General features: G+C 42.2%; 1 protein-coding gene across 1 annotated transcript in view; it reads left to right on the top strand.

Moving 5' to 3' along the window:
• Positions 1-14,188, top strand: part of ncanb (neurocan b) — a 122,547-nt gene that overhangs the window by 61,098 nt on the left and 47,261 nt on the right. The window contains exon 11 of the mRNA XM_073476410.1: positions 6,020-6,136. Coding sequence (XP_073332511.1) covers positions 6,020-6,136 — 117 coding nt within the window. The remainder of the gene's footprint in view (positions 1-6,019; positions 6,137-14,188) is intronic.

Genomic DNA, 14,188 nt, shown 5'->3' with positions numbered 1-14,188 from the left:
AGGGCTGAAGGGTGTAATACTCCACATACAGCAGACCGTCAGCCTCTGCACACATTAGATTGTCTGACTTTGCAGACTGACATCATCAGCACCAAACCAGAGCATCTCCACCGACAAGTAAACGTAACCTCTGTCTCCTCTCCATCTCTTCTTCTCTCCTCCACCACCTCCTCGCCTTCCCTGTTCGCCCTTACATGGCTCACCTCTGTAAATCAATCACTTTGAAGTAATCTAAAACTGCACCGGGGTCTGCATCGTTGTGCAAGAGAGAGGTGTTATCTATATTTCAGCAGAAATAGGTTTCATATATCCTCCGGTGTGATTCAGCTTGCCGTGGCAGTAATTGTAGCTCATCTGCAGAGAGTGACTGTACTGTCTGGGGACACGTTGATACATGGATCATATTGCTACCTGTGAGTCCGTCTGCTCTGTCCATCCTGTCAGGGGAGAGATGGAAACTTGGACTCGTGCAGATGACTCAGTGAACAGCACTCAAGTTCAGCCAGACAGTCATTGCATCTAATTATCGGCTTTGAATTGCCTGGAACAGTTCATGTTATATATTCTCTGATGTGAACTTCGGCACATTCTTAAATGCCTGTTTTTAAAGAAACTTTTTTTCATTGTTCTGGCCGTCAGTTTTATGTGTATATACATCATTACACTCACTGCAGAGATCTGGTAATCGAGAACACGGGACCGGGGGAACAGGCGTGATCATGCAGGACGAAAAAAGACGAACTAGTGAGTGGAAAACACAAGCTTAAATACAAACTGCAGGGAAGACTAATAAGAAACAGGTGGAACTAATAAGGTAATCCAAAAAGAAATGAGGAATACATTTACCAAGATAAAACAAGAAACAACTGTTTAGCTTATCACCTTTGTGACCAGGCTGCCATTTTATTCCAGCTTGAAGAAACTGCTCCAACTTGTGTCACTCAGCAAAACATTACACGTTAGGTTGCTATCATTGGTTGGTAGATCTAACCCTTGGAAATCGAAAATGAATCGAGAGGGACCGGACTAATGTGCATTTGTGAATTAGTCTGGCAATGTCAGGATAATCTGGGTAAACCTTGTCAACTGCTCTGTTGGTGTTGGCTGTTGCAATATCGCTGTGTTTCCAGGTTTCAGTATGTATTTTAATGAGTATGACACCATCACCTGAAATAACTGAATCATCTGTTGAGAAGACTTTATTTAGTCTTTCTCCAGGTGTGTTGTTGCAGCTGGTTAGGGTTGCGTTCAGCACTGACAGAGCCACTTACGCTAATGTATAACATACGCCTTTTTTTGCTCTGTGACATCACTAAACACATAAAACACATGTTCACTGTAGCCACCATGCAAGCGACAGTATGAATATTTCACTCTTCAGATTCGTCGAGCCATCACAGTGATGACGACACCGACTGCGTTTAAGGCCATACTTCGCAGTTAAGCGCAACCATCCATATGGCTCTAACTGTTCTGTGTGCCTCAGTGCCTTTTTAGAGACGTACTGTAGCATTAAATTTTAACGGGGCAGCTCTTGCCGGGCCCAGGTGATGGCTTATCACGCTCATAGATGGGGAACACTCGAACAGGCCGAGGCATGATCTCTGTCTCAGCAAAGCTATTACAAGGTTCAGTGAGTCCAAGCACAGCAACGCGGCAGGCGATAAGCAGGTGTACATACACTAAATGTAAGTGCTTGTGTGTGCAGTTTTGCTCTGTGTGTCACACGTTCAGTGTTTCTGTCAGCACAAGCTTTTCCTGCAGGACCCCGCATGTGTTGAATCTGCTAACCGCTCAGCTTCAGACTTCATGGGATGCAAGACATTTCCCTTATCACAATCCTCTTTTATGGTCCATTCTAAATCCTGCCTGTATGTATGAGTTGACATCGGGGAGTAGCTTTTTCCGAATATGCCACAACGTTTAGATAATCTCTCTCCTGAGAGGCTTAGAAAAAACTTAAGATGACCCCGTAGAGCAGTAAAATGTCACACAGAGAACATATTTCAAGAAACTCGGAAGGGATGATTCAGTATCTGCTCAATGCGAGGGGAGAAGACTTTACATCATCTATTAGACCTGAGAGCTGAACCCATGTAAGTCTTAACATGCCTCTCTTTCGTTACACCTCCCTATCTACGTTTCTCTTTTACATACAGGGGCGTCTGTCTCCTCCCTCTTTTTTGGACTCTCTTTCTGTCTTTCACACAAAAAAAAGACGATGCACAGAAGGAATGGAAGAGGCGACCTATTTTGAGACCAGTGTGTAATTAATCATAAGCTAGCAGCAAGCATTAAGAGAGGAGGAAATGTATGATAGCTCCCTCTGTGGCTTTCTGTCCCTCCCTCGCTGACATTTTCTCTCTCTCTCTCTCTCTCTCTCTCAGTCCATGTCTCTTGTTCATGCGTGTGCCTCTCTATGCTAAATTTTAATTTGTATCCTCTCCTTCCTGTTTCTCTCTCTCTCTGTCTCATTCCTTTTTTAATCTGTTTTTCACTTGCATATTAATTTCCACGTGTTTGCACACACACACGCAAGCACGCAGATTACTAATTATGAAAACCGCAAAATGTCATCCAAACAAATGAATGTTTAAACACTGAACCAGTCACATCTCTTTTTTTCGCTGATACCGTGCGAGTTCATCCATTTATGCAGAAGATTTCTCAACGCAATCTTCTTCAAAAGTGCTGCCTCATGTCTGTGCACTGTATGATGTCACCTCTACGCCTGCAGGCTACTGTTTGTGGACAGCTGGTGAGGAACGCAGTCTCATTTGTGTGTAATAAGTCGTTACTAATTGCCTACAGATTGGATCAATGTCCTATTCTGCTACAGCTCAGCTCAGCTCGGAGACAGCACAGCCACCATTTATCAGTGCTTTTAGTTGAGGAAGAGTCCTTTTCATCACAAATATAAGGAAGTTTTGCTTGAACTGGTCAAATTGAGTCAATAAACGGGTTCTTTTGTGGCGTAAAACCAATCGGAATGCACTTTTAAAGTTTTTAAGGCTTTGAGCACACGCGTGCCCACACACGAACAGTTGTCACACGCTAGCTTTGCCCTATCAGCTGTTGATGCCATCGACTTAAATCTTAAGAAGCTTATGGATTTCTTTTTAAGATATGTCACTCTCACTTTTCACGATGCCAAAGAAAACCCTGTGCTGTATTCATGCAAATAGCAACACAAGCCCTCTGCGGTGTGATGGACTGGGAGAACAGCCATGAGAAGTTCACCTTTTGCTACTGAAGCCTTCCTCGCTGAGGTTACTTGATGACCCGGTCCTCAGCTGTCAGTTACACTGTGTGCATCACTGCCTTCTGCACTGCAGAAGATACATGTCCGCCTCGGCTGTGATTCAAAGTGGAGGAGGCGTTTGTGTAGCTGAGGTTTAATACTAAAACTGTCAGACTTATCTTTGGCAGTGCAAGTGTGACTCAGGCAGAATAATGCATGGGGATGGGTTTGCAGAGCACACAGGTACAGTTAACTAACTTAAACATACCACGAAGAGTTTTTAACTGGTTATGAAACGGTCTCAATTTTATATTGGTGCCTCTGTATGACCTACATAAGCAAATGTGACCGTCAGCGACAAGATATTGACGAGTATTTCTATATAGTTATTCTTAATGGATGCCACCAGGTCGAATTCTGATGATTAAAACTATTTGTTATGGCCGAGTGCTGATGATGAATTGAGGAGTCTCACAGCCTGAGGAAAGAAGCTGCTCTGTAGTCAGGTCTCATTTGGCTTATTATTTATGAAGACATAACATTATTAGGGAATGATGATAACTTTAGCTTTAGCTCAACAAATCTACCATTACCGAGCAACCGCGCTAGCTCTACATGTAATCTATAGATCTCTACAACACCAGGTGGTGGTGCTAGTACCGCTTTTGGCCACAGGGGCCGCCAGAATCAACAAAACATGACAGTTCCTTATAGCAGCTTTAAATGAAAGCAAATAGCATGCTAGTTTGACCAGTTTATTTTGTTTATTTATTATTTTTGTATTTGCTCACTAAACTCTTGCCTCAGGCAGTTTGATCTTTGCCATGGCATATCTGATTTTTGCTGTAAAAGTGTAATGGGTTAAAAGTACACACAAGGCAGCTTGTGTATAAAAGTGATACACAAGCTGCCTTGAGAGGTTTGTTCTCCAAAAATGTATTTTGGCACCCGGAGGGATTTTAGTCCAAGTTTGAGCTGAAATAGCTTTTCACATCACATTACCTAATTTGCCTGAAGCGTTGCAGTGGACAGCAGCAGTGGACGTAACCGAGGTTCTGGCTAATAATCTCCCACCTCCACCTACTTTCCCTCATGAAAACACGCTGAAGTCAGTGACATGCTTTTGTCCACTCTCGCTTGATGGAACGGCAGAACGGAGATCTTAGTCATGTCACAGCAGCAAACTAATCACTTGAGCGCGCTTCGACAATACACCAGTCACATCACAATGGGTCTTTATGACATTGACATCATGATTTATCATAACTGTGACAGTGTTAGTGAGATATCTTGAAGGTGCTAGAAGGCGAACCTCACCCCATCCTTGCTTGTGAACGATGCCACTTTTATACCCATGGATGGATGGATGGATGGATGGATGATGACTCAAACAGCTCCTTTCCACCTTTTCCACATTTTCTCTCCTCCATCATCTGACATTTTTACACCCAATCAGGCATCGCATTTGTTTTATTTTATTTTAAGTTTCACACACTGCTCACCTAAAGATTTTACTATCTCCATCAGAACGTCATTAACCTTTTAGCAATATATGTTTTCAAAGCACGTACGGTGTTGTTTTTTCCTCCCTGCTGTTGATTTAAGAAATTAGCCTGTCTCTAATGGTTTCCTCATTCAGCGAATCACTTTTATGCATTTTCAAAGGCAGCCTTTTCATCATCACCCCAGCCCAGTGTATCAACAGAAGCCTCTCCGCAGCAGTGGGAGTCTATCTCCCTGTTACACAGGAAATTGAACACACGCTCGTATTACTGTATATATCAGCAGCCTGCAATGAGTCAGGGTCACACAAACATCCAGAAATATACACACACATATGTATAAACACACTCTCACACACACACACACACACACACACACACACACACACACAAATGACGGTATTCCCAGACTTTCAGGGGAACTGCACTCTGTGTTCTGCTCAGCATCTCTCCACTCATACATCATTAAGTGAGTCTGGGTGTTATTATGGTGAAGATGCACTGTATTAGATGGCCTGACAGATTGTGTCAGGGGCTGCAATCCTATCAGGATTGGATAATAAAAAGACAGTTAATCTAGCCAGTTCCCTACAGTCCTCCTTTGCACACAGAATAAAAAATCCTGACGCCTGCTCTGCGCTCTAGCCGTCCTTGTCAAACTCTCCTCCTCCCTTCCTAAAATATAAGAGCAATAATTACGACTTAATCTCCTCAATCTCCCTCATTCATCCGCCAAAACATTCCCCATGAAGAGGCATGGAGTTATAGCTCAGCAACGTAAAATGTGTTTATTACCTCCTCTGCAACGCTGTAATGTGCCATAAAAATAGGTGCCCGCGCCGGTATGTATGACTGGGTGATGATCAGCTAATTTATGAGGACCTTGGCTCATCAGTAGGACCTGGGATGTGAGGCAGGAGAACGGCAGTAGGGGGTCGACTCAGCACATTGTCCTTCGCCTGGCGAGCATCAGTCATGATAAACAGGGGCATGGCAGTCGCAACAACAGCCAATCCGTCACCTTGTAGAAAGTCATAGGGACAGGGACGAGTCTACGTACCGTCTGCCCATTCCACTCTTCCTCTGTCTCTGTCAGAGAGCAGTGGGAGGAAGGGCTCAGTAAGGATAATGAGAGGGGCATAATGCTGGCTCACCGCCCGCCAAGTTTGTCAACATTCAAAGCACTTTCATAATGTTCTTTCTCTGTAAAATGAATTATAAATTCACATTTGTCAGTTAACCCTCCTCCCTTCTTCCTCACCGTCTGCCTTTACAGTGGAGAATAACCCGTGCCAGACCAACCCCTGTCTCCACGGAGGGAGCTGCCTGCAGGAAGGTGACGGCTATAGCTGCTACTGTCCACAGGGCTTCTCTGGAGAGAGCTGCGAGATCGGTGAGTCACTGCCAGGTCAGGGCTGAGCGGGGACACCTCAGAGGTCAGCAGCTGCAGACAGGTTGCTGTGTCATTGGGCATAAGGGAGAACAGACAAGCATATGTTGGTTTAGCATTTAACACATGTACTCTACTGTGCGATGAACTCAGGAAGGTGTTTTCCCTCGTGTTATGTTTCCTTCTTTGTTAAAACATCTTTGGAGCCGACCTCAATGCACACAAAGCCAAGAGGAGCTTTTCCTGTCAGGTCCTCTAGTTTCGACTCAAGCTCCCAGACTGAAAGTAAGCTGGAAATATCCATATGGTGCAGGTCATCCAGTTGTGACAGAGGTTGCTGATGTGTGCTCAACTGTGTGTGTGTTTTTGTGCAAGTGTGTGTTTTCACCCCCCTGCCCCAAGAGTAGAAAGCAGCTCATCATTCCACTGAGCTGTGTGATGGGAGAATGTGGCTGTCAGAAAGCGACTGCATGCTGTTTTTGTTGCATGTGCATGTGGGTGTGTGTGTGTGTGTGTGTGTGTGTGTGAGAGAGAGAGACATGCAAGGATACATGGGCCACAGAGGAACCATGCTTGAGCTCAGTGGGGGATAGAGCAGTTGATTAAAGTGCTGGAGTGGTGGCGCATGCTGATGCAGAAGACGGAAGACAGAAATGAAAAGAAAATAAAGAGAAGAAGAAGAAGAAGAAGAAGAAGATGCAGCATTGGCGGAAAATATCAAAGTGAATTTCTCGCTTTTTATGAGACTTTCAAAAAATCAGCAGCGTGAACCCCACAGGGTTCAATAGAGCTTTAACACATCACAGTTGGTACAAAGTTGTTGTTGACGGCTTTTAGCCTGCACCACTGATTCTGGGTCTTGGCCAAAGAACCGCGGGTTAAACCATAGTGAATATTTGATTATGCACAGAAGCTACATTGGTGTTTATGTGAGCGGAATCAGTTTAAAGATCAAATAAACAGCCAAATAAACCGGCAGATTTCCTTTTCATGAACCTCCTGAATTACTAAAGACCACCCAGCATGTTGAACGTTGTGTCCGGCTTCTTGAGCTCCATGTGTTCCATATTCATGCACACAGAGACAACAGGCCCAGCTGAGGTCTGAAGGGTCATAACTCATTGTAAGAGGTCACAGATCAGGGGTCAGAGGTCATTAGAGGCGTATTGTTGTGGGTCTGTTTATCAATAACCTTTAATGCTTTTACCCAAAAGTACACATTATGCAACATTTAGCTGTGGCTTAGTGTGAATGCCGTTGGAGATCAATCCACAGTCTGGTGCTAGATCAATAATTTGTGACAAATGCATGTTAACTGCATGAATTACACACACATGTAGTTTCTAATGATTTGCAGCAGTCGATTTGGTCAGGGTTTGTTATTGAATGAGAGCAAAGGTAATGGCTTTTTGTAGGCAGTTGAAATAAATGATGACATTTCAGCTGAAATGTTGGGAGAGAAACGCATTCATGAAATATTTGTTATTTACTGATTAACTCTGCGCTTGCGTGACTTTCCTTTGGCTTTCTTCTCTCAGGAGTGCTTAATTGCCTTTCCCTGTTTGGTGTTGATTATGTTGCTAAACAGCTGCATATCTGATGTTTTTTTATAATAATTACGGGCAAAGGCAAAAAGGTTAATTGCCTGTAATAGCGACAGCTTGACCACAATTTTACCAAGTTAACACAGTGCTGTTATGGAGGAAAAGCGTGCCTTAAATCCTGTTTTGCATTTCAAAGCTGCAACTCTTGTCTCCTTAAGTTCATCACTCATTCATTTCTCCTTCAGTTTCAAACACTTTTTTTGGTCAGAGAATATTATGTTTGCTTTTGTTATATTGTTTTTTTATATATATAATGACTTATTTTAACCACTTTCATTAATTAACTGTATGGTTAATTTGTTGTTAATGTGAATAATTGACTGTAAAAATAAGACTTAGTCCTTAGTCCCTTAGTCCTTTTCAGACATGCAGTCCATACCTGAAATGTTCAGGAACTCTTCTCTGAGCAGGTTTCCCACGTAAAGACTGGGTAACACTTGAAAATGCTGGTTCAGCTGTGTTGTAAATGAAAGCAGCAACATTGCAGGGACAAGACAGTTTCAGGTAAAGCGAGCTAACCAATCACAAGACTCACTGATGATGATGACAATGATGAAACTGGATAGATTAAGAATTTAGTAAGCGCAGAGGGACTCACTCTAATTCTATGCTGTTAAATATTAAACATTACAAGAACATTAGCATCAGATAAAAACAGCTCCTAACCTGCCGTGTTCCTGAAAATATTAGGAGACATCTTCTGCTCAAGGCCCCAAGAAGAGCACCAGGCTTTGATGCTAATTTAACATAGTAATGTAATTATGACGTCTTGTGAAGCACAGGGGCCCAAAAAGACTTTTTGGATGTTGTCATCCTCTCAGACGGATCTAAAAAACATAAAATGCTAAAATGCTAAAATTGGACACCAAATATATAAATAAATGTGTGGGAATCACTGCTATGTCCAGTCATTATACATCCATCACCATCTTCTTCTTCTGTTGAGTTGTATGGCAGTTGACATCCTTAAGTGTTGCATTACAACCATCTGCTGGACTGTCCCTTGTGCAAGATAGTAGTGTGTACTGAATGTTGCTGCATGTGTGCCTTAAAGAGGCTCGAGAAACTAACTAAATAATAATAGCAGCAGAGGCATATAAACCAATATCCCCTGCACTGCTTCTGATCTTAATGTGAACTGATTATTTAGGAAAAATGAGGCAGTGGCTCCACAGCTGCAGCACCTTAGAGGCTGTCTCCAGGACTTGGCTCGTAGCTGCAATTATTTGGGAAGAAGCGTTTTGGGGAGCTGCATTATTGATGGCCTATGTTTCTACTGTGGGTCTGTAGTTAATATTTATGAGGTTAGGGGAGAGAGAGAAGAAGAAGCAACTGTGGACATCTCAGCGTTAGCACTCCAACTCATCTTTATGAAGTCTGTCCCTTCATCTGTATTCCTGACTCAGTCTGAATTGATTCAGGGCTGTCAGTCAAGACACATGGACCACAACATACAATATAACACCCTTGCAAAAAAAAATGTAAGCTATAAGTTATAGTATCCCATTGCTCATCAGGACCGTTTGGTTAAGTCTGGCTCCTGCAGCGGAATAAGTGATTAATGAGACACAACACAGCCTGTCACTTTGATGGCCATGTGTTGAGACACAGTAATGAATTAGATTTTCCTTCCCCACAGCTGGAATGAACATTTGGTCACACATATGAGAGAATAAAATATAGCCCAAAACAAAGATATAAAAAACCCTTTGGGGCATTCTTCACTGATTATGTCCAGATAATATTGTCTCTAATCTGTCTTGTGTTTACACGAAAAAGCAGGTAGTTGTGATATGTCTGTCTGTCCTGCTGTTCAGGAAATGTTTTGAAAAGATGTGCACTGTGCATTTCATCTTTCTGTTTTGCTGAACTCGTCACGCTAGGACATCTTACAACTTCACCGTCGGTATTAGTAGTAGTGATTCCAAGGCTGAGCAGAAATCTAATCAGACAGAGTAATTGAAATCACCAGTGTGGGTGTGCAGAGCCTTTAAGTTGATAGAAGATCAATCAAGCTGTGCAGCAAAGTCAAAGTATTGCTCAAAATCTGTGTTGCATCCATCTTCCAAAGCATACACCAGATTCTGTCCATTCGACAGAACAGTTCAAACCAAACAACCCACTCAGTATGCAAGAGCACATAGCATTTAAACTTTAGGAAATGGCACTCACAGTGTGAAACCAGAACAAATTGTGTGTTTTTCTCTAATTACTGCAGTTTCCAGTACAGCAGTAGCTGAAGACACAGTGTTGCACTGCTGTTAAAGCAGCAATATGTCAAATATGTCCAGAACTTTACTTGCACATATTCAACAAAGCAGAGAGAGAAAAAAAAAAGATGGAAACAGCAGAAATGCCAAACTTTCACAATGGTGATGTCACGATAGCTATACCTACTAATTTTGCACAATTCATTCTTTGAACTATACAAAACAAATACTCACTGGTGCTGATACTTTCAATTGTTTTACAGGCAAAGTCAACATACTGGTAGATGACTTAATTTTCAGTTGATGTCAGTGTAAAAAGTTCAAGAGGTGCTACACCCAGAAACAGCTTGAACATTTACAGTTCATTGACACCTGAGGAAACACGCGATTAAGTAGAATCTGATTTGTCAACTACATAGTTCTGCTTTTCACTTTTTCTGTGTTTTCCTACATGAAACGTGGCTGATTCTTTTAATGGGACCAGTCTCGCACACATGGAAAGCGAGGTAACCTCAACATTTTATTGCCTGATTTTGACATGTCTAGGTCTAACCTCTGACAGTTTAAAATGGGTTTTTAAGTACAATATTTTTAGTTTATTTTGATTCAAGAACCCACAAAAAGAGTGATTAGTTTTAAAGGTTAAGACACATCCTTGTTTTACATTTATATTGTGTCCATCTTTGTGTATCTTGAAAATGAAATCTCATTCTGTTTGACAGCAGCAGCTATTTCTGTTGAGTTCAGATGCGGTTTGTTGTGAAGGAAACGCATTAACCTGTCTCAGTCTATTACTGAACACAGATCAACAAATCACTGTGATTCTAACTGGAGCAGGAGTTAGGGAAATTATTTCCGGTCGACCTCTGTTTGTTCTTCAGAAAGACCTCAATCAGCCCATCAGGCAGTCTGTCAGTCAGGAGGGAAAAAGAGAACAGGCAGGTAAATGATTGTGAGACAGTCGTGCATCTGGAATAACCAGCAAATAGAAACAGACACATAAATGCTGTGTTTACTTCATGGCTCCTAGACGTGTGCTTTCTGGATTACCCAAATGCAGAATGGGTTGTGGGGTCAAGATGAATAAATCGTCCTCTTAAAAGGAGGAAATTACTCTGATCCCACTGTTCTCTCTTCCTGTCTTCTGACCCCTGTCCCTCCTCCATTTTCTCCATCCTTTGCATGTTGAATTAGAGTAGATGACAGTAGCTGAGCTGCTTCAGAGGAGCCTCGACAATTTGGCCGAAGTGATATACGCTCCAGCGGTCGTCTTGCTTTTTCTTTCTCGCTCCACTTTCTCCTCTTTCTCCATTATCGGCATTTTAATTCCTCCTCAATTCCTCAAGCAAATCAGTCGGAAAGAACAGCCGGAGTGCTGGTGGGAATAAAGTAGCCCATCACATGTGAGAAAGGCAAACACATCTCGGCCATCCTATTACAGTAACGTTCACTCAGGTTCACAGGTGGTTTGAAAAACTCCCAGGTCAATTTCAGCAAAATAAATTGAATAGCAACATCCTCTATCTGCACACAGCAATGTCCTCGAGTTGGTTTTCTGCTCGACAGGAGGCACACCTGATGCTTTTTTAAATATTATTTTGCACTTCCACACACACTCTGGCCACAACTCCAATCGTGATGATTAGATCTGAGTTTTTCCTCCCACTTCCTTCCTTCCTCTCCTCTATCACTGCTCTGTACTTTTTATTTATCAAATATTATTCAGTAACACTTACTGTGAAGACCACACCCGTTATGCATTCATAATGCTTAATCACTACCCCCTTAAACACACCATGCTTTCTGATGCACTACATCAGCAGTCAAATTCAATTATTGTTCAAACAAACTATCAACAACTACTACTTTGCTTTACTTAAGACATACAGTGTCAGCTTAGGATACTCCATGGACTTGTCCAATCAGTCAACCTATAGATTATAACTACTCAAGAGCATCCGTAAGACAGTTGAAGCTCTAATCTACAGCTTCTGGCCCTGTTCAGACCTGATATCAACATGTGTCCTCAGTGATCCGATCATAAGTGGACAGCTGCCACATCAAAGGACTGCCTACTCAACTGACGTCCATGAAACAAGAAGACACAACAACAGTTAGAATGGACTTTACGCTGGCTGATTTCCATTTGGTTTACTGTAATGTAAATTAGGTCTTTAGCCTCTCTTAAACTGCCAGTGTTATCAGCAGATGTTTGTGAATGCACTGTTTCAACTAACAATTGAACTTGTAACCACAATATCCCAGACTCCCTTACAAATCGCGTGATTTTAAGGGTTGTTGAGTCAGAGGGGAAACTGAACAAGCTTTGTGAAATGGCTGCAGCAAATTCTAAATCATTCATGCCTTTTTGTTAATTCGGCATTAAATGCAATACATTAAGTTGTTTCTTTCCTTGTATAAGTGTCCAGATGTTGCAGCATCGCTGTACCACTGTACTGTACCACTACTTTCATGTCTACAGTGCGTCTTACCTCCTAACAGCTGTTTAAACACACTGTTCTCACTGATTTCACCATTTACACTAAACATAGAGAGGCGTTAAACATGTCAAACTTTACAAATACAATTAATAGTAACCGATATAGTTGACTTTTTTGTGGTCCTCAGACTCCTTTAAAACATTCTTTATGAAGTTTCCTTTAGAAACGTTATGAATGTATGATAATACACTATAATTGCCACTGCAATGCTCTATAGATGTGGTCTTCATAGACTTTTCCTTTCCTAACATTTATCTCCATGACCACATCTTCACATCTGCACCCCTGTTGTCATCCATCTCTTCTTTCTCTATAATTTCCCAGGTCCCTCTTCTATCAATCTCATACTCATTTTTCTCTCTCCCCTCCTCAACCCTCCAGTACAGTATAGTGCTGTATTGAAATTGCTCCACAGTGTAGATATTGGGGTGAAAACAAGCCCATAGCCCCCCAGCATTTCTCCCAAATAACACATTTCATTTCCTGCCATACTGCCTAAGTCCCCCAACACAACCCCTAACCTCTCCCTCCCCTTCTCTCCCTGGTTCTGTGCTTCCCTCTCTTACTTTTCCTCTGTGCTGTATTTTCCTGTCAAAGGCCAATACAATTATTCATACAGAAATGTCTCTGTACTCATGCATAAAATGAAACTTATTCAAGCTCACACGCTCACTCACCTGCATACTCGAATTGTCAAATACGCTCACAAGGGTGTGGACAAAATATATTCTTCTTTTTACTTTCCTTTTTTATATATCACTCTCTTCACGCTCACACAGATCTGGCCTCCCCTACACACTCAAACACACACACATACCTGTTTGGGCCGCTCTTATATAAAACCAATATGTGCTCAAGACTATATGAAGAGCTAATGCATTACTCATGTTTAAAGAGGCCAAGAGAAACACCCCCGCTGGGCTTCTGTATTAACTAATTCATCCTCTGAGACCCACTCCTCTCACATCGGCTCGTATGATTGAGCTTGAAAGATTCATGAGGTTGAGGCTATTAATATCATTGGCCCCTAACCCACCTCACTAGTGTGTCCACGGATCTGAGCGATGGGGTCAAAGAGGATGGAGGGGTGGATGGAGGTGCAACAGACAGGATGTGGCTGCAGATAATGGATGTTTTATTAAAGATAAACACAGGCCGTTGGGATATTTGTCAGCCGATGAGAGAACCTGGTGATTTGAGGCAGAAAGTGAGATTGTCGTGCTTAAAGCTGGAGGTAAAGCTAAAGCTGAGTTATAACCAAAAGTGTAGGTCGAAGAAAGAAATCTGCAGAAAGATAGATTCTGAGTGAGTTGCAAGGGTATGTAGGGCAAGACAGATGGAAATGACTGGTGCTGCCATGCTGCTCCCCTCAGGACTTCCCATTCATTACGTCATTAATGATGGAATGGCTTTATGTTGTTTGGCTCCAAATCCTCCACATTCTACTGGTTGGGTCAATAAGTTGTGGAGTTTCATTGCTTTTTCTTGGCTTCTGCTTTTCCTGCAATGTAACATCTGGTGCTGGCCAGCGGGTGAAAGAATGCACCGTTAGAAAATGATGATTCATGCAATGATGAGTAATTCGATTGCTTATGTAAGGGACAACAGCACAGACAAACATAATGAGGCTGAATACTGGAAAATAGAGATTCTGATGTTTACAGGAAAGTCCTAAAAAATCTGTTGCCTTTTCCTGGCTAAGTAGCTCCAGCAAACCATATTTCTTCTTGTTTTTCTTTT

Source organism: Pagrus major, chromosome 11, assembly GCF_040436345.1.
Source record: "Pagrus major chromosome 11, Pma_NU_1.0".
Taxonomy (NCBI): Eukaryota; Metazoa; Chordata; class Actinopteri; order Spariformes; family Sparidae; genus Pagrus; species Pagrus major.
This window is presented reverse-complemented; position numbering and strand designations above follow the sequence as displayed.